General features: G+C 36.9%; 1 protein-coding gene across 1 annotated transcript in view; it reads right to left on the reverse strand.

The window, feature by feature from the left end:
- The window catches only part of LOC134848516 (activating molecule in BECN1-regulated autophagy protein 1-like), a 407,400-nt gene that overhangs the window by 438 nt on the left and 385,928 nt on the right, over window positions 1–21,034 (reverse strand). The window contains exons 2-10 of the mRNA XM_063866011.1: window positions 13,133–13,293; window positions 12,445–12,690; window positions 9,721–9,917; window positions 9,295–9,402; window positions 4,913–6,176; window positions 3,083–3,482; window positions 1,928–2,765; window positions 1,537–1,719; window positions 108–167 (exon numbers count right to left, since the gene is read on the reverse strand). Coding sequence (XP_063722081.1) covers window positions 108–167; window positions 1,537–1,719; window positions 1,928–2,765; window positions 3,083–3,482; window positions 4,913–6,176; window positions 9,295–9,402; window positions 9,721–9,917; window positions 12,445–12,690; window positions 13,133–13,293 — 3,457 coding nt within the window. The remainder of the gene's footprint in view (window positions 1–107; window positions 168–1,536; window positions 1,720–1,927; window positions 2,766–3,082; window positions 3,483–4,912; window positions 6,177–9,294; window positions 9,403–9,720; window positions 9,918–12,444; window positions 12,691–13,132; window positions 13,294–21,034) is intronic.

The following is a 21,034-nucleotide window of genomic DNA, read 5'->3' on the forward strand; positions in this document are numbered from 1 at the left end:
TTAAAACATGCCAAGCCTGGTCTGAATACTGACTAGGATTTATTACATTTTTCTAAATTTCGAAATTAGAAGAATGGCATACTAAGATTCGACTGACATTTACTGACCTTCCTAATCTTATTAGCAGGTCACTTGGGCTATCTGCTGTTTCTGGCGTGTCATCCACTCTAGAACAACCAAAATATTCCGGTCAGAGAAAATTTATTTCATCCATTAGTAGATCTAACAAGGATAGCCGGTAACTGAGCAAATAGCACACAATGTTCTGAGCATAGTCTTAAAAAATAAAAAAAACAAAATTTTTTCTAATTAGTATCGTGTTTTTGTTTGCGCGGTGTGATAAAACGATCTAAGCGAACAACTAAACTTAGACATATTAGCAGGGGCGGGTTAAGGGGGGGCGGACGCCCCCTTCAGGGATTCGACCCCCTGCCGACCCAAAGGGTCCCCCTTTGGTACTTTTTAAGAAATCCATTTTTGGCCGGCTGACCCTAAAATTTTTCTAAAGGCGCCAATATATACTAACTTAGAGGGGGAGCGCGCGCCAAAAAAAAATTGATTTTTATGTCAAAATTTTCCAAAAAGTGCCCAAAGACGGCTTTTTTGACCTGTTTTTTCGAAAATTTGCCTGCGGTGCATAAAAATTGGCCGAAACAGCGTCTTTGTAGTGCTTTAGGAATGCTCAAAAAATCCGCCTCCCCCACCATCCTCGAAAAAATCCTAGATCCGCCCCTGCATATTAGACAGTCATAGTAAAATAGGTAAAATGGTCAACAGTTTTTGAAAAATGACTAGAAAAACAAAACATAGCCAACTGACAGTTGGAAAAGAGCAATGAACGCAAGTAAACAAAAAACACTGACTTTGTTGAAAAATCATAACTTTCGAATTTAAAATTTATGATTGGCACTTTTCTGATACCATTAACCCAACTTGAGAAAGCTGGATCAATAGGTAAAATTTTCATTCCTGCGAAAATCTAAAAGTTAAATTTCACTTTCGAGACTAGAAATCGTTCACGTTTTTTATGCGCCATTTTCATGTTCGTATTTGGAGAGTGCTAATTACGTAACTTTCAGCAGATGAACTCCAATTGAACTCAAAAAGTGCGTATATAACTAAGTGCATTCATTTTTTAATTCCCAAAATTTCGCTTAAAAAATCCAGAAAAGAACTTTAATCGACTAAAACTAAGTTTTTGCGCCTTAAATTAAGCATAAATTAGCAATTGTAAGCCTGCTCTCCTTTTTAGTGGTACCTGATTTTGCGTGGAAAACCAATAGAAAAGAAAAAATACTATAATATCAGAAAACAAAGTTCCTCCTCATTTTTGAAATGATCGGAACAATAACATTTTTATGTCGCAGAACTTGATTTGAACTGCATTTGGAACGATAGCTTGTAAATCGAACATTCAAGTTTCACCTACCAACAATGGAACCTAAAACAAGATCAGCGAGAGCAAATTGGCTTTCACTGCTACGTTTACAAAATAAATATTATTTGTTTAAATAGGAAAAAATTGGGCCATCTAACCTAGCATTACCGCTTCCACTATTTGTCGTCGTCTCCCTTTCAATCTTGGGTCTCTTTGGAGCACACACTATCAACTCCCCCAATGTAGTCCCGTATATCAGGCCACTTCCCGGAATGGGAACCCAGCAAGCACAGTTCACACTGCCTACCGCTTCTTCGTTACTGCCTCGGAACCTCGACTCTCTGATATAAAATAACCATCCAAGTTGTAAAAAAGCCGAAGAAAAACTTTTATTGCTCAAACAGTGAATTTAAGAGATGCATTATTGATCAAAATTATTAACAGGGCGGAGCACTATCAACGATTTAGAAATAAACTCTAAATATCAAAATTTGAAAATAAAAGTGAAAAATGATTACCAAACAACTCTGTTTTCAGTTCAACACATACCTGTTAGTCATAACTGTCGGCTGGTTTAGTTGCTTTCTTGGAATCAACCTCTGTGTGAAAAGTTTCTTCGGCGCGAACTCAAAAATCTCTCCGAGCGAAGGCCCGTTCAGAAAATTTCGAAAGAAAAACGATCTAGTTGACTGTTTGTTGTAGTACCCCACAAATACATATAGGCTTGAAGCAGACAGGGACACGGAAATTGCATTGTGACCGACCGGGATTTTTGCTATTGGTTTCACATTAGCGGACAAAGAGTCAAAAGGGTAAATGGATAGAAAAGTTTCCTCAAAATCGTATTTGTCATTTGAAGTCAGAAGAGCTAGTATAGATCCGTCTTTTGATATATCTAGCGCTGTTTGGTTCAACACTTTACACCTCTTGACTAAAACATTCGCTTCTGGGTTGTGAATAGCCGGAAAGCTAAGATCCGTCCAGTACTGCAAACGATATGACACGCGTTGCTGAGCTCGCATGTAGTCACCAGTAACTGCGAAAGCACCAAAAGCGACACGAGTGATCGCGTCTTGAATTGCTTCGTTCGGCCGCAATCGGCTGTCGAAAACAGAGATGTCGTAAATGTGGTGAGTTCCGTTTACATCTCGAGTACTCACGACTCCGTTTCGAGAGCTGTTTCCAGCTGTTCGTCTCGGCAGACGAGTCGGCTGTCTACCCGATGTCAGAGAACCTCCCGATAGTGGGTTAGAATCCGAGCTTGGAACTCCGATTGGATTTGACGAGGAAGTCGCGAAGGTTGCCAGACGCCGGGTAGTGCTGTTGGAGTCACTTTCGGAGGAGTGCACAGAATTCAAGTTGGGATCAATTTGCATTGAAGGACGTTCTGGAACCAAAATAGAGAAGCAGTTTCAATCTTACAAGTATGCATGTCTAGTTATATGAATTTTAAAAACGTATTTTATAACGACGCAATAAAGATCCCCGTTTTATCGAGGATAAAGAAATGAAGAGACCGCCATATCACAACAATGTGGAGGAGTCGACACTTTAAAAAAACTATTTAAACTCACATTTCAAAATGCGTCTAAAACCATATACAGCGCACCGAGTTGGATTTCCGAGAATTATTTTTAAAACGTGCACCATTCGCGAAAATCCTATATTCACTTACACAAACCTGTACGGAAAATCTTAACAAACCTTGCGATGGCATAGCCGATGTCCTCGGAATGCTGTCTAAATTGTGAAAAGATTCCGGTTCCCTGGTCACCCTACTGACATGTGCTCTCTGGGGATTTGTCACTTCTCCCAACTCCAGTTCCACAATCCGTCCCAATGTCACACGATGTGTGAAAGTCCTCTGAGGCCTACGGAGACTAGGCAACGAGTGCAAAGTTCCAGATTCTGGAAGGACCGAAGCTTCTCCAGCGCCTCCCGAGCTCGATGTTTCTGAAGATGATCCTCTGCTCAGGTCGGCAGACGTCGGACTTGTTTGTGACTCGGAAGTAATTTGATCTTCTTCAGGGTCAACGACCGTCGGTTGATTTGTGTTGTTCTCTGCTGTAGAATCAACAGAACTTGCAGATGTTTCTGGTTGATTCTAAACGTTCAAGACAAAAACATTAAAAAAGATAATAGCAAAGGTAACAAGGACAGCCGGTTGCTGTGCATGTAGCACAGTAATTTTCTTGTTTCTATTTTTTTTAATTTGGTGTCTTTTTTGATTGCAAGTGTGATAAGAAAACTCTACCAGCCTGTATAAACTAGACAAAAATGTTGATTTCAGTTATCTTGAAAAAAGAAAAGCAAACAAAAACACGGAAAAAACCCAAATCTTTTCTATTTTTTTTTGCACAGCAATGTTTTAACTTTTTATAAAACTTTTACTGCCAAGGGAGCGCTAAATGAAGCTTGCACAACTAGTTTTTCTTCTAGTAAATCAAGTTTTTAGTTTAATTAACCAATTTTTATCCAATTTTATGCACAGAGGCCAAGCTGCGCCTAGCAAACACTAGCGAGGAAACGACAAAAAAAGCAGCTCTATAAAGTGAAATAAAGAAAAAGTAAATATAAGCCTTGAAAATTAAATACTTTGTAAGGTCAGATTCAACCCTACAACAAGGAGATTTCGAGTTCCCTGTCCTCGGATCTGCGCCACGGGCCCTTGTCAATTTTCTAACACTAGCCACAAATAAAGCAGCTACATATACTAAGAAATTGCTAATGCTATGCAGCATAAGTGGCACCAGATATAAATATACACAAATGTTGCATGTAATAATTTGAAATATACTAAATTAGTAGGCGTCCACACCAATTTTGCAAGTAATAAATTGGTAAGCATGAAGCCAAATTATGAATAAAATATGCATTTCAAAAAAATGCCAGATATATTGAGTTGGAAAATTATTGAAATGGAATTTTCAATATCGCACTGTTGTTTGAAATAATAGCTTTTTTCTGTTCAATTGATGAATCAAAAATGCATCAACTGTAATAACTTATTACTTATCGAATGCCAAAGCAAATGCTACCAATTAGCGCAAGGGTGCTCCAAAAACGTAAGTGGCACCAATATTTGCGCCTTAGGTTAGAAAACATGAATAATCGTACTATTACACTACGCTCGCTAGTATAACAACGAATGTTATTCGATCGCGTTACTCGCTCGAAATTAGAATATGAATTATTATCTCAAAACTTTCAAACTAGTTTTTCTCGACGCTGGAACTACTTTTTAATTTTTTAATGTTGCTCGAATCACGACTGAAAAGGCTTTAATACAATATATCACTCGACACATTCCAATGATAACTGATTTTGCGTGCAAAACAGAAAAAAAAAACAAAGAATTAAAACACTCCCGAATATCAAGTTCCTCTCGATTTTCAAAGGTCAGAACCCATTTGGACAATGCATTTGACTATAATTTAAAAAAAATGACACCTTTGATTTTTGGACAATGCGTTTGACTATAATTTTTTTTAAAATGATTGCATCAAATGTAACATTCAAAACTACTCAACTTACATTCAAAGCTGATCTGAGCGTATCAATAACCCTGTTTGCAAACAAATCGGGAGCCGACAATTCTCGATTTGGTGGGTCAATTTCAAACTCCGAACGTCTCTCGCTGTTAACTCTAACTCCATAAGCTCCACTTAAAATGCTGATGTCTCTATCTATCGGCGGGTGAAGCCTTACACTAATTCTATAACCAGAATCATCTATAGGAACAGTTGTCGCTTGACTCTGCAGTCTAGAAACCAAAGATGTTGTTTGATTCGCGGCGCAGTGAACGACCGCGATACGTAGATAATCTGCTGGGTTGTCGCGACTACTTGCAGGAACTTCTCTTGTAGTCGTACCTGAAGTCGGAACGTCTGTTGTAGTCGTACTTGAAGTCGGAACTGTGTTACCAACAGGGTCGACTACGTCAGTTCTCGTCGAAGCTGGACCATGTCTTATGTCATGTCGCCTACTCGCATTAGAGATGGCCTCTGCAGATGTTGGTAAATTCAATGGAACTTCAGTTCTAGTTGGAACACTACTTTGCAGCAGAGGTTCAGTTTGCAGTCTCACAAAATTCCTGGGGAAATGACTGTGAAATATAGCACCATGTGGATCCGAGTTCGAAAGTGGAAACACAGGACCCATGTTCGTATTAGTCGAGGGGTAGTTCGGGAAATCCGAAAAGTAAACATTCGCGCGTATGGCCGAGGGTGCCGCGACTGTCGATCTTGATGCTTCGACTTGCGGTTCTTCGTTTAACTGTTGCGCATCTGTATTCGTTCCAACAGAACTACGCGAAACTTTAGCCCGTTTGGAAGGCCTGGAACAGCTTCTTGAACGCGATGCCTTCGCTTTTCTTGGAAATCTTGTTTTCCTCTTTGAGGATCCTGAAATATGCGAACTTGTTTCCATTGATTGTTCTTCGTTGGAGCAACTACGCCTTGAAGTCGAAGCCTCCTCTGGTTGAGCTGTTTTATGGCCGCTTTTAAAATCCTTTTTAGTGCTCTTTTCATCTTTTTGAGACGTACATCGAGATCTCAAGTTGTACGAGCAACCAAGAGTCTGATTTGAATCCGGAGGCAACTTCTCGTCTTTGTTCCGTCGGATGCTGTGATGTATAGAAGACGTTGAGGTTCCTACGGATACTGCCACCGGGTCAGTTTGGGTCGCTGCGTTTTGACCTCGTGATCTTGACTGTCGTTGCTGGGTTCGAGGTCCCAGTTGACCTGTGTTTATTATATCGATTGTGATCGGGCGCAAAGAACTACTTGTATTTGCAGGTCTAAACAAAATATTAAGAGTATTCAAAAAATCTATTACTCTGAGTAACTGCAATAGCCGACTCGAAGAACCCAGAAGGCGACTATACTCAATTAGTGCTCTTACCTTTCAAAGAAGCAATATGAACTAATAGTAACTTTGAGAGACGAGTCGCAATGAAGAGCTAGCAATGAATTTCTCAATAAGAAGCAGTTTTTTTGGCCAAATATGAGCCAGAAATCTTCTGACCCATAAAACCTTACTGCAAAACTATGGCATCTTAAGCGCAAGTCAAAAATAGACGACCCTTTCAATCAACGATGTGAGAAGTTCCTGGATTAATTAATGCTATGTTGCTGTTGATTGAGATCAGCTGAAAAGATTCCCAAATTGTGAACCCGAAGAGTCACAGAGAATGCCGAATCAACAAAGAGGAAACAAAGAAAACGCAGAAGTGACAAAATTTTAAAGGAGAGTGGAGTAAGTGAGGAAAAACTTCTATAGCAAAATAAGCAGATGATCTGACAATCTTCAGCAAAGATAGATCTCGGAACAGCCTATTACGCAAGATTTTCTGACCGAATCAAAGTCTCAAAGTCTTGGGCAGCTGACTTGACAATAAGGGTGAGATTAAGATCTCTGGAAGAAATCAAATTTAATAACAATATCTATATTTTATAACTCTGACCAAAACTAAATCTGTCCCAGAATGAAATCTGTCGAGTAAGTTTTAAAATCTCGCTGTCCTTCAAACATGAACATGAATGGGTCTTTGGACTTAACTAATTAATTTTTTTCTGTAAACGATGTCAAATTGCTTTTCTAATCTGGTGAAACGAGAATGTTCTTAACACAGAGGCGAAGCTGCGCTTCCCAAACACAAGCGATGAAAATGCAATAAAGTGCTCTAAACAGGCAAATCAAAGAGAAAAAAGAAAAGATTAAAAAAACCTTGAGAAAAAATTTTTAATATCAATTTTGAAACAATGAGTATCACGTTCCCACATTCGCTCCTCGACCGCTTGTAATTTTGCTCCTCGACCGCTTGTGACACTAGCCATCAAAAAAGCAGCAAAAAAAGTTCTCAATGTTCCGGATTCGAATCTCCGACCTAATGACTACGAGTGTCACTCACGTCCTCGCATCTTCGCCGCATTCACTTGTTAGTAAGAAAGTGGCCCAGCTAATGCTGGATGTAACTGTTTTAATATTTTCAATCATATATTGTACTAATACGGAAATGCATATATTTCAAAATACGAAAAAGGACTTTACGCAAAACCCCAGTAACTTCTCTGCTTAAGTGGGAGATTAGCTGCTGATTTGAAGGAGACAACTACTAATAATTCTTTCAATTAAGTTCTTTATCTCAGATTTGGCAAGGTAGTTTTCGAAAAAAAGAAGGTTCCAAAACACTCAAAATCAGAAAACACAAAAATCAGAAAATATTCTCTACTAAAACATGGGAATAGCCTCTTGAGCAGGGAAAAATTTCACGCCCTGAGTTTTGGGTTGAACTCTTTATATCGAATTTAGCTAGAAGGTTTCGAGAATAGTGATGAGATTTCTTAAAAAAACGGTAAAAGTTTCAAAAAAATGGATTTTCACGAATTCTATATAGTATCTTCTACAAAAAATAGGGTGAAACAGATTACGCAGAGTAAAATCTAAGCAACATGTTAGTTTGAAAGAACTTTCAACCTCAGAACAATGAATCAGCAGGTTAATTTTTAGAGAAAAAAGAAGTTTCCAAAAAAGGCAAAATTTCAAAAATTGGACCTTTTCTAAGACCATAAATTTCTTTTAAAAACGTAGGTCATAGCCGCCGCAGAGAAAAATCACATAACTGGTTTTTTGCTTTCGGTTAAACCCTGAATCTACAATTTTGTAGGGTAGTTTTTTATAAATTTTTAAACAAATTAACCAAAATGTCAAAAAATGGGCTTGTTTGAGACCATACCTTTTTTTCTACCAATTTTGGTGAAGGAGAGATCCTCATGATTTGTTCTTTTCATTGAAACCTTAAGCTCAGACTTGTGCACTTAATTTTTGAGAAAACGAAAAAAAATCAAATAGCTCAAAAATCCCACTACTGAAACTTTTGAAGAACGTAGAACGTGAAGTGAATTGAAAAGAAACTAGCAAAATAAAGAAGGCACATAGAAGAGGAGCTGGCTTGTTCATTGGTACCTCTTTTTGAAAAACGGAACAATCTTCTTAGAGAAAAATAGAAAATTCAACCAAAAGTGCAAAATAATTCCATAGCGTCGCAAAAAAAAAACAATCCCATACATTTGCATAAAACCCGTTTTTTTTTCAAACAGGATCTAACACTAGCCAAAAAGAAAGCATTAACATATGCTATTAAATAGTATATGCTTAAAAAGGCTTAAAGTGAAATACACCAACAGTGCCTCCAAATGAGCATTTTTTGCGACTTAGGTTCTTCGTAATAATACATTACGCTTCGCGTGTGAAAACACTCAATGCAAGGTTTAGGTAATTATTAAATTCACATAATTTCATTTACAGTTAGCTTAAATCAACATGATCAAAATATATTTAGGTTTTTTTACGAAATGAGGGTATTTTCAAGCTATGTTTGAAATGTTGTCAGTCTGATCTTTTGATGACAACACTTTTCAAAAAACACAAAGTAATGAACGCAAAGAAATACAAAAAAAATCTTAAATGTTTTTGAAAAAAACCACAACTTCCGAAGTTTAAAGAAAAAATATATGCTCTTAAAGCTCCTTGAAATTCACGAACAATTTATGATTGCTGCTTTTTTAAATGAAATTAACCCAATGTGAGAAAACTGGATCGACAGGTAAAACTTATATTTTGCTGAAAAATCTTATAGTTAAATTCCATTTTCGAAACTAGAAGTCGATCACGTTTTTGGTCACCTTTACACTCTTGCTGTTCGATAGTAGAGTTCGCCTTCCGTTTAACAAAGGAAATGAATGGAACTTGAAAAGAAAACCAAATATATAGCATACTCACTATTTTCATTACTCTTAAACACTCAAATGAAAAACTCTTTTTTTTTCAAAACTTCTTCAGCACAGGCAAAATTCAGAGAAAAAGCTTACCAAACCCTCCACTGAATTTATTCGAGCTCTTAATATTTCACTTACTGTTCGTTGGAGTTGAGAGAGGTCTGAATGACCTCTGAGAGAGAGGGTGTGTGTACGTTGCTGATGGCCGTGATCATACATCGACTCAAAGGGTCAAACTTCACAACGCTGAAAACACAAAGGATGCATTGAATGAAAACTTGCTCAACTTTTCCGGATCATTCGAACAAGCAAAACTGTTGTGCCATTAGATTAGTAATTTTACAGATGAGATTAACTTTAACAATTGCGAAACAACTGTTAGTGAAAACACCAAATATTTCATGAAAGTCAGCTTTTTCAAGTAATCTAATCGGCTCTGACTATAAGATTATAAGATTGAAGAAATCTCACGCGAAAAAAAAACCCGATGGCTAATGATGAAATTATTTTGGTATAACTGACAACACCTTGAAATCAACATAGCCCCTTCCCCCTTCCTTCTACCTGATTCTTTCAGCAGGATTGCCAGTGGACAGCAGTCTGTAAGGGGTCTTCATGTGCCAGTCCCAGAATAGTATGCAATTGGCCATAGCTATGACCACTTCCCTCTGTCTGACAGGGTGAAAGGCCACACAACTCACTAGTTTGCCACTCAGGGAGTCCATAGAAACAGGACGCCAGCTCTCCTTCGCCACCGTTTCCTGAAAACAGATTAAGACTATATTTATCCACGAGAGAAATGACGAAAGAACAAGTGTTTCGTTTCACAACGGCAAACCGTTCCAATTCTTTCATTGAGTCCAATGTGTACTTTTTGTTCCAACCATTAAAATTGACAGGAACTTAGTCTTCGGGTGTGTTTGTTTTTTCTTTTTTAGTTTTATTTTTATCGCAAAATCAGGTATTACAAATAATCATCAGAATGGGTTGAGTGATATATCATTTCAAAGCCCTTTAGCCGTGATTCGAACAACATCTAAAAATTCCAAAAAAAAATTTTCCAGTGTCGAGAAAAACCAATTTAAAGTTTGTGATTTTTAGTCCAATAAAATATTATAAGCTTATTAAAAGCTTAAAATGGGCTTAAAGTAGTATTATAGAGTTAGGCCGTGAAAACTTAGTTATACTCAATTAAAGCTAGTTTTCGAAGTTTCTTTAAGCGCTTTCTTGGAAATAAAGTTTTCATGATTCAAAAGAAAATTCTACCAAAAGTTTTCCGAAATTTTTATTACTTATTTTACGAGAAAACTTTTTGTCTCATATACATAACTTACTGATACTAGAGAAGTTCTAGGTTTTTGTAAGATCTTCTCATCCCATAATCAAAAAGGACGCAATTTGAAACGAAAAAACTTTTAGTTTTTTATTGCAGTCGGAACTTTCATTTCCAATGAAACTCTAAATAAAGCCTCTAAAACTGGTTTTACTGAAATAAAACAAAATTCTACACTACTTGACTGAAAAACTTTTACAAGACCTTCCCGCTCGTTTTACTCAATCGAGTTTAGATAAAAACTCGAAAATTTAATACAGGGTTTTCTCAACACGGAGGATTTTTTTCGGCCCATGTCGATGATTATTTGTGGTACCTGCTGTTGCATTTAAACAGAAAATTAAAACACACCCGAAGGCAAATTCTTCACCACTTTCAGTGGTCGGAACAACAAGAGGCGTTTTCAAAGAAATGGGGTGTTTGTAGACATTTCTAGGCCAGCCATTTATTTCCACAATTGAGCTGTCTCGAAATAGTGACCAAATTTATTGAAACAAATTTTAGCGCCGCAGGCCATTCTTTAGATGAAATGGCTTTGTGAATACGTTTCGCAAGGCACTTAAAAATTCAAAAAGATTGAAATCTTCAAAAAAAGAACCCTCACAAAAAGGGGCTCTCAGGGACATTTAAAAGAACAATGTGGCCACCTTACTACTAAGCCAATTCTACCAGGTAAACGCTTGAGCAGGTAAACTAGTTAGTTAAACAAACAGTCGCAAGATGAAAAATTCAATTCAAACTCACAATTAAAGCACACTCAATCAATTTATCAGAAACACGAATAGTTTAGCAAAAACTATAGTAGTTCATGACAAGCCCGTAAGTAACTTGTAGGCACTTAGTCGAAAAACTAAGGTAAAAACAACATAGCCAGCCGACAGTTGGAAAAGAGTAACGAACGCAAGTAAACAGAAAAAACACTGACTTTGTTGAAAAAATACTTTCGAATTTCAAAGAAAAAATAGATGCCCTTTAAGCCCTTTGAATTGTAGAACAGTCTATGACTGGCGCTTTTTCGATAAAATTAACCCAACTCGAGAAATAGGTAATGTTTTTATTCCGCTGGAAATCTAAAAACTAAATGCATGAAGGAAACAGAAATTGCATGCCCACGCAAATACCCACGCAGCCGTATCCACGCAAATTGCAAGGGAAATGGAAGAAAAACGACGATAAGACATTTCGAGCTCAAATTTCAGCCAACATTTACAATAGGAAAGGTCCATGAACCACAGAAAAAAAACGTACGCAGAGCTAAGCAGACAAGACGTAACCGAAAACATGTAAGATAAAAGCCGATAAGTCTGGTAAGGTTCGCAACGAATTGCTTTTAAAACTTGTTATACTTGAAAAGTTGTCTTAATGCACGCTTAAGCAAGGTTACAAAAATGTTTAGAAAAAGTCTCGGGCACGATCAAACGACACTTTCCTTCTCTGTTCTTTCCGAGGGCCCCAACTTTTGCGTTAAAAAATTTGGCTTCGTTGATCATGCAGGGGCACTTCTCACAACCAGTTGTTTTGATAGGGCATTAAAAACTCACCTTGTATTTCTCATATAGCAAGTAATTTAGAAAATAAAAAAATAATAATACAGCCGGCAAGTAAGCCGACAAAAGTTGGAACGAAATCCATGAAGCCGACAAAAAATCAATTTAATTCAGAAACAAAATTCCCAGTAACAAACAATGCACCCAGGTGTTAAGCATGTCAGCAGGCATGAGCATGAGACATGAGCATTTCAGCAATTGATTCAACTAGTTGTTAACCCGAAAAAAAGTCTACATTCCGATTTAATAACGCTTGCTATTCGTAAGCGTAATTGAAAAAAATTAAAATCCAAAAAAATAAGGCACCTTAATTGAGTTATTAATCCAGGGAAAAAGTCTAAACAGCAAAAATTGTTTTAAAAAAAGACGAAGCTATGCAAGCGATCCAGCTAAAAAAGATTCGCTTACCCCCAGCTGCCATACAGTCGTAACTCCTCCGAGGCATCCAGACGCCAGGAGTCTCCTTTGAGGATCGGGATGCCAGGCGAGACACCACGGAGTCCTTGCATGACCTTTCAGTGTGTGAATAACTTGGAGTGATTCCACGCGTGATATGTATATCTTGTGGTCCCCGTGACTACTTGCCAGAAGAGTGCCATCGGGTGAAAAGCAGCAGGCAAAAGTCGTTCGTGTATCAATCGGGACACCTATTTCCTGGAAACAAAACAAAAACTAACGATCAAAAATAAGCGTAGAACTAAATCAATGGCACGTCTGTTTAGCGCAGGAGCTGAGCAGTTCCTATATTGCTCCTTTCTCTAGTAACTCTAGAAATAGATTCCGGAACCGACCAAAAATCTCTTCGTTTAAAGCTGAGATATGAATCCTAAAAAGTGAAGTTTTTGGCAAGCCAGTGCTACCCAAATTATTACAGCTGATTAACAATTGCTGACTTTCTTACTTATTTTATAGTTTGCTGAGTAAACCTTACAAATCATTTTTGCCGCCAAACCTCTCGTGCCACTTTATGGCCAACCAAATACTATTTAGTTTCCCAATCAAATGGAACAGCCGATTTCTCAGTCAAAAGGTTATTTACGTGATCGAGTAAAATCATTTCCTAAGTTAACAGGTTGAGTTTTTTAGGTTTACAAACCTGATGTTCGTACGCAGCGCACAGATTTCTCTTGTCAACGCACTGTTCTATGTGTGAACTCTGCCATTTAGAGCCAGATTGTCTCCCTTTTAAGATGGAGCACACCACGTCAAGTTCAACTTCATTTCGTCTGCTAAGGTGGAAAGCTACCGCATTTTCCATCTGAAAATAAAACTAAAATAAGTCCATGTGCTTATAAAGTTCCTTATTTTTTTTTAAAACGAAGTGGAGAGAACGTTGGTACTCAGGTGTCTTTGTTCCGAAGTAAATTCAGGAACCACAAAGAACCTTCAAGAAGGGTCGAGTAATATATGTTGAAGTTATTTCAGTCGTGACTCGAGCACCAAGAAAAAATCTCCTGAAAACCAAAAAAAAAACGTTTCTTGGGTGCCGAGAAAGAAATGGTCTCGATAGTTTGATTTTCAGTCCCTTGTTATCTTCGATTGTACGTAGATACGAAGCTTAAGAGATTGAACACTTTGCTGCACGAAGTACTAATTCCGTTGGTCAAAGTCACTTTTAAAAACCTCAAATTTATACTATTTTCAAAACTAGTAATACTTGGCCGGAGTTTTCGGTGCTCCTAACACCGCATCCGGCTTCTCTTAAGTCATTATTTAATAACGCAAAGAAAAACTATCCAAATTTGATCTTGCAAACAATCATAGTCAATGAAACTAACTTCAGCTTTCTAATCTGGTGGTCGTTATAGAAAGAAGTCAATTCCTTCCGGAACTAACTTTTGATTTCTTATTGCTTTTATTCCGACTGGCGGCTTATTCCAGATCTTATTTAATTAAAAACAGAGCGATATGGTTGCTGAAATAGTTTGGGTTGGGGCTTACAATTTGGGCAAAGCGGTGGGCTTGATTTCAAGGTTACAGGACAATCTACCCTAAATGAATCATGCTTATAGCTGAAAAAGAACCAGCCCCCTATAAGTCCCCCTGACTGAAAGAATACAATAAGCAGCTCAAATTTTGAAAGCAAGAAAACGAAGAAAAAAACGCAAACTTTTATTCATCCCGAAAAAAAATTGCGTGCACTTCAATTAGCCCGAAAATTTCCGAAAAACGTGGAGATGGTAATAATAATTCTCACTTCCAATTTTCATCATTTAGGGTGAAGGGGGGGGGACAAAAATAAAACTGGAAAGACTCGGGTAGATTGGTATGTAGCCTGTCTATTTCAGTGTGTATTATCTAATTTCATCAATCAAGGACAGAGAGGACGAGTTCGGGAGCATAGAGGACTTAGAAGAGCGCTTCACACACAAGTTCCAGCAACAGCGCCTGCACTATGACTGGAATAACTTCTCACATGATCTCTCCATATTTGTATCAGGTTCCAAACTTAAATTATCATCATGAGATCGCATGAAAAGTTCTCCGATCAATATCACCCTTCCCAACGTCCTACAGCGCCTGTTAAACTTTCTGCAAAAAAAAAGCTTTATTAAGTTCGATAGATTTTACTTTCAGATGGTATGAGTGATACTCTTTAATTGTTGGAATTCCGCAAAAAAATATCTGCTTCTTCGTACACCCAACTCCTTCCCTAGACTATTGACCCGATCCCTCAACACAAAATTTTTTTTCATCCATTGAAAAAATTTGCAACACAAACTTGCTCTAAATCAATACACTATTTTTAGCGCAAAAACCACACGCCCCGGGAATTGAGTACTGCATGGATATAATCATCAAACGGCAAATAAGTTTACTTCTCTTTGAGCATTTCGGAAAATCGGAAGCATTCGAATGATATCAAAATTTGATTTAGAAAATGCCCTCATTTTGGAAAGAACAATGGACTGCGTTTACACCATAGCCGCAGTTCTAATCGCTTTAAAAACAGTCAAGGTTATCCTGTGGAATAGAGCAGACCGAAACAACAACAGTATTCCATACACCGAAAACGGAACCAGAACTCACACATATCCGATATCACCACAAGTATTTGATCGGGTTGGTTTCCTTATATTTAGGTTTGTTTCCTTGTAGAAAATTGAAAAAATTGGGAAAAGAGGCACACCAGATCTGTTTTCAAAGAATTCGGAAACTTACACTAAGCTTAGAAAAAAAACAAAGGAGCTTTTGAGCGAAAAGCTTTGACCGAACCAATACTTTCAGGAAACTCTTCGACAAAATGGAGATGTTGATCAGCTTTGGCCAAAACACTCCATTGGAACCATCAGCGTACAATCTCAGTCAACATCAGGTTAACTCAAAAGTAAATGACGCTCATATCAGAGAGCTCGTTTCGTTTAAGTTAAATATTTGCATCCTATATTAGAATTATTTGAAAGCTTTCTCAGAAATTCAAGGTTTAAATTATCCACACAACTCAAGGTTTTTTCCGGCAACAAGACAATAGTAGCATAAAAAATCATGAAACTATGAAAATATTTATTTGCAGACACACAAGTTTTTTGAAGCCTCTTATAGCCTCAATTCAACTATTAAAGCCATTAAGAAACAATTTGTGATGCTTCAAATGAAAAGCCTGAAAAGTCTTGACGAATTAAAGCTCTTTTCAAAAGTTGACGTTTTCAACAATCATTCTGGACATTTTTAAACTAAGTCAGGCGCACTTTCACTTTTTCATGAAGATTTGCTGGTGGGTGATATATTAGCATAGGTGTTTCAGTTCGGTAAAGCGAACATTTCGGTAAAGCGAACAGCTCGTAGCTGAATTCGAACTTGTTTTTATTCCTGCATAGGTTGCGAGAAAAAAGCGACAAGTAGCGTCAAAAAGGCAAAAAACACGAAAAAAGAAGGCCTCCAAACAGAAACTTTAGTGCCGGAACTACTAGGAGTCTCACGTCTTCGCAAATGTGCCATGGTCGCTTCAAAAAATAAGACACAGCCACAAATCAAGCGATAAAACAAGCTGCGAAATTGCCAAGGCTTTAAAACAAAAACGCTAAAAAATGAGTTTTTAATGCAATTTGAGTTATTGAAAAATTAATTGTAAAATGACACTGCGCCCGCTAACGTAACAAGACTGCTCGTATCAGGGCGAAGCCCTGAATGTTCCGACTGCCTTTTAAGGTTCATGGAGCAGCAGTAAAAACATTTAAAAAATTAAATGAAATAAAAAAAGATGAAAATTTTTTTTCTAAAATTTGAAATTTTTTATGAAAATCATCCCCCCACACGCCATAAAAAGTACAAAAAGAGAGATTTCGTTCCTTGTAACAAATCAATTATGGCAAATAAGCTTCGTTCAACCAATTTGGAAAAATTTATAAGACGGATTAAATCTCCGCTTACGCGTTAATAGCGCGAATTATATCCCAAATTGGTCAAAATGGCCATCTTTAAACCCTCATAACTTTACGAAAAATGATCACAGGTGAAATATCTTTTCAAATTTAAGCTCAGGACAACAATACCTTTTGAGTGATATAAAAAAATTCCGTCAAAAATGGCTAGTTAAAAAGTCGAAATTTGTCTGAAGAAAAAAAAACCCACCCCGAGCACAAATATTCCGTTACTTTCGTATCGAAAGTCGGAACAATAAACCAAATTGGAATCAATCTTATTGTAAAATTTCCTTCCAACGGACTGGCGGTGAGCGCGCTTGATACGCGTTGAAGTAATCGAAATGACTGCGTTGAAGTACCAACCCGACTGCGTTGAAGTAATCGAAATAACATCCGATAATGTCAGACAGTACACTGTGTTAGCGCTCGCGACTACCGTTGGTTTTAGCCGGGTTCAAATAATAACAGGGACATGTTTTAGCAGTCGAATTAGCTGATTCAAACATACCATTTTTTCACCTGATTCAATTGCCCTCTCCCGAAAAATATATTTAAAAAATCGGATAAAAGAGTGTGTCTAAAAATTGATAAACCAAATTTAGCTATTTTTGAAATTTTGCTCAGCAACCGGCTATCTTTTTTTATATAAAAAACTGCATAATCTATGAACAAAAAGACTCAGAGACGCTTCGCGTAAACAAGCATAAAACAACTGCGAAAACCAGCTAAAGAAAAACAGTGCTGTGAACAAGATGAAAGTTAAAAGCATACTTTTGGAAGCCAATCCATTTTCTTTAGTCTTTAAGCCGCCCGGCAACTAAATTGAATTCCGTGTAAAGATTAAGGCAATCAATTGATATGCGCAAAAACATCGTTATTCAGAAATATTCGCTTTATCATTCCTGGGTCACATTTTTTGGAAGGCGATTTCGTGTAGACAATTGTCTAAAAACTGATTGATTTAAACATTTAGCAAGTTTTGGATTTCGAAAAAAATAGATGGCCTTTAAGCTCTTTGAACTTGTAGAACAATTTATTTAGGACACTTTTTTTGTTAAAATTAACCCAATTTGAAAAAACATGATCAATAGGCAAAACTTTTTTATTTCGCTAAGAAATCTGATAATTAATTTCCATTTTCGAAATTAGAAGTCGATCACGTTTTTCGTGACCTTTACAATTTTCCTGTTCGATAGTGGAGTTTGCCTTCCTTTTAACAATAGAAATGCACTGAACTTAAAAAGAAATCACAAGTCAAACCGCGAAAACTCAAAATTGAGCGTCAACAAATATTAGGACTTTTTCCTAAAAAAAAAATCAGCAGGACCTATATAAGAGTACTCACTACGCTCATTACTCTTAACTAAATCATTTTTAAAAACGAACTATTTGACCCTCAAAACGATTCTTTCACTCGCCCACAAGTTTCAGTATGGTTTAAAATTTTATAATAAAAGCAAGGAAAAAAAATAAAAAGCCCGTCTTTTTACATGCCGAAAAACTTCGAAATTTTCACTGGAAAACATTATCGACAGGATATTTTTTGGGAGAGAAAAATGAAATGTAGGAGTTTTTCTTGACAAAAACTCAGTCAAACATCAAGGAACGGGGAAAAAGTTCGTTTTAATTCGAGATGAAAATACAACGAGGAATACTTCCCAAACATTTTACGCATATTGTTTCAGCGAGTAATGGCAACAATAACTACCCATCTGTGAGCCACAGAGTCAGACGCCTATCGGAAACACTTTGCGGATCCATTGTGAATCGATCAGCCGAACATCATTATGATCACAATTACACACTATCAACAGACAGAAGTTATGAATATAGATGCAGCAACCAGATCGAAACATTAACAGGTACCAATTTGGAGAAAAAACTTTCAACACAGAGGCGATGCGGTGCTTCGCATCACTTACTATACAATGCAAGCGCAGCATAGCAAACTAGCAAATAGTTAATGAGGGACTCGACCCCCTCACCAACCCCCCTTTGGTATTATTTTATGACATCCATTTTAGGCCCACCAACCCTAAATTTTTTCTAAAGCCACATTTGGCGCCAACATATACTAATTTGGAACAACGCGCGCCGAAAAACGCTATTTTTTGGTCAATATTTTCCAAAAAGTGCCTTAACATTTTTGACCTGTTTTTTCAAAATTTTGCCTGCGACGCAAAACTTTTGATCAAACTAGGGTCTTTAGAATTTCCCGGGCTTTCGGAAAATCAATTTGGTCGGCCTAACAACAAAAAAAGTCGACCAAAATTTTGAAAATCCACCCCTCTCGAAAAAATTCTAGATCCGCCCCCTGACCACCAGTATTAAATTATCTTTTAGTATTTACCGAGCGGCCACTAAGCTGACAAGTTGGTAAATTTCCATTCAACCAAATTAAAAAAAAGCCATTAGACGTTGTTACCATGAAAAAATTTTGAGCAATTAAGTTTAAAGCTGTGAAATCTTGGAACACAAATTTGAATCTTCGAAAAAAAAACAATTTTTGACTTAAAGCGACACAAAAAGGCAACTAAGCCGACAAAACATAACTTAAAACCATTTAAGCAGAATAAAGCTTTTAACACAGGCGAAGCTGAGCTTCGCACGACTTGCAATGCAAAACAAGAAAGCCGCTAAATCGGAAAAAAAGCAAAAGAATTGAAAAAACCAGATCTATCAAAATGAATAAGGCTAGTTTTGAAACGAAAAGATGCCAAGACAACAGAATATAAAAATAGCATCTGAAGCAAATTTACTAAGCGTTACAAAGCCAAAAATTCCTTAGCAGAAACCTTTAAGCCCGAAACATATCAACAAGACTTAAGACATAAAATATAAGAAGTCCCACTCATCCCCACAACACAAATTTTTTTACTGTCAAATGAAACAAAATGAGGTCACTAAGCCGATATAGTATTTGCTGAAGCCTATCAAGCCGGCAAACAAGCAAAAATTTTAAAAGCCAGAAAAAGTCAATAAAAATAAGTAAAATAAAAAGTTATGAAGTCCCCCTCAAAACACACACCCAGAGATACAAACAATTTAGCTTGTCGAAAGACGCAATAAGAGGCAATTAATTCGATTTATAGGCCGAAACCTATAAAGCGGAACAAAAAGGTAAAAAATAAAAAGCCAAAAAATAGTTGTCATGAAAAACTATAAATTCTATAACATATTTTAGCATTTTGTGCAATCCAGATAGGTCGCTATAGGGATAAAAAATACGCCAACATCCTTTGGGCAGAATACATTTCTTAAGCAAAAAAAAAAACAAAACATACGAAATCAAGGTTAAAAAAACTCCCAAGTAGCAGAAAAAAATCAGAACACTGAAAGCAGCTGCAATGTAACTTGCGTACAGCAAAAATAAAAATCCTACGATGCGGCAACTAAGCCAACAAAAACATAGGCAGACAAATAATAAACCGACAACTTTTATTGAAACGGAATTTATCCCGTTGGAAAAAAAAGGTCCCGTCAGAATCGAACCCAAGACATTTGCCGTCCCAGGCATATTAGTTACCTCCAGACCATGTGTACCTGAGACGCAACGAAATATGAATAAAAAATGATCTAAACCTATTTTTTTATTTCTAATTTTGACCATCCAAAGTTATTTACTGGAAAAAGTCTAGTACCCTATTGCAATACCCTTGCTTATCGCCAAGGTAAACTTCAGGAAAACCAAAAAAACTACGTCAGGTTTAATTTTCCAAATTACAATATTAAATCAAAAAAATTGCATCTACGATGAAAATTGCTGTTTGAACGAAAAAACTTCCCGATGTGGTAAGTACGCCGACAAAACTTAAGATGACAATCGAAGGTCCGACGATTCAATTTTCCGAACAATGTTTTTTGATTGCATACATTCAAACCCAAGACCTAGGCAATAAAGGCGACCGTGTTGCCTCTAGATCAAGTAGTAACGAACCACTAATAAAGCGAGCGAGTAGTAACGAACTGAGCTGAATTATGCTGAATTTAAGCCTCAAAAATTTAGATTTAAGCTAATTTAATTCGTTTTTGGAGTTTTTAGCGCTATTTCTAATCAATTTTCTGCAAAAAATTTTGTCGTATTTTACGATGACAGTCGATTTTGCCTAAATTACGGTTTTACGTCATATCCTTTTATCACACCGCGCAGAAAAAAAAACTACATGTTTCAAAAAAAAACTTTTTTTGTAGTTTTTTGAAGATTATGGTGAAACATTCTTGCTACTCGCACAGTAACCGGCTATCCTTGTTTCACTTGATTTTAAGTTCAGCTATTAAAAATATTGGCATTACATTCAATGTTATACAGCAAAAAAAAATAAAAACACATATTTGGTTGCGTTTTAAAGCTGATGTCTCAATCTCAAAATAGATCTCTTTAAATATCTGCAAATTTGAAGCTATTTTAGAGTGTCAATGAGTCAACTCATTTTGCTATTGTTTTCGTAGGCGAACTGGGTGAACTTGTCCTGGCCAATATTGGCACGAATAAACCTGGAAGCAATGAGCGTGAACAACTTGTTGGATCACACGGGGACTGTCTTGATTTCACTACAGTCACTGAAGTTCAATCTCTGACACAAGAGGAGAGTGGTGATAACACTACATTACTCGAGACTACCAGTAGATACAAA

Source organism: Symsagittifera roscoffensis, chromosome 6 (assembly GCF_963678635.1).
Source record: "Symsagittifera roscoffensis chromosome 6, txSymRosc1.1, whole genome shotgun sequence".
NCBI classification, from domain to species: domain Eukaryota; kingdom Metazoa; phylum Xenacoelomorpha; order Acoela; family Convolutidae; genus Symsagittifera; species Symsagittifera roscoffensis.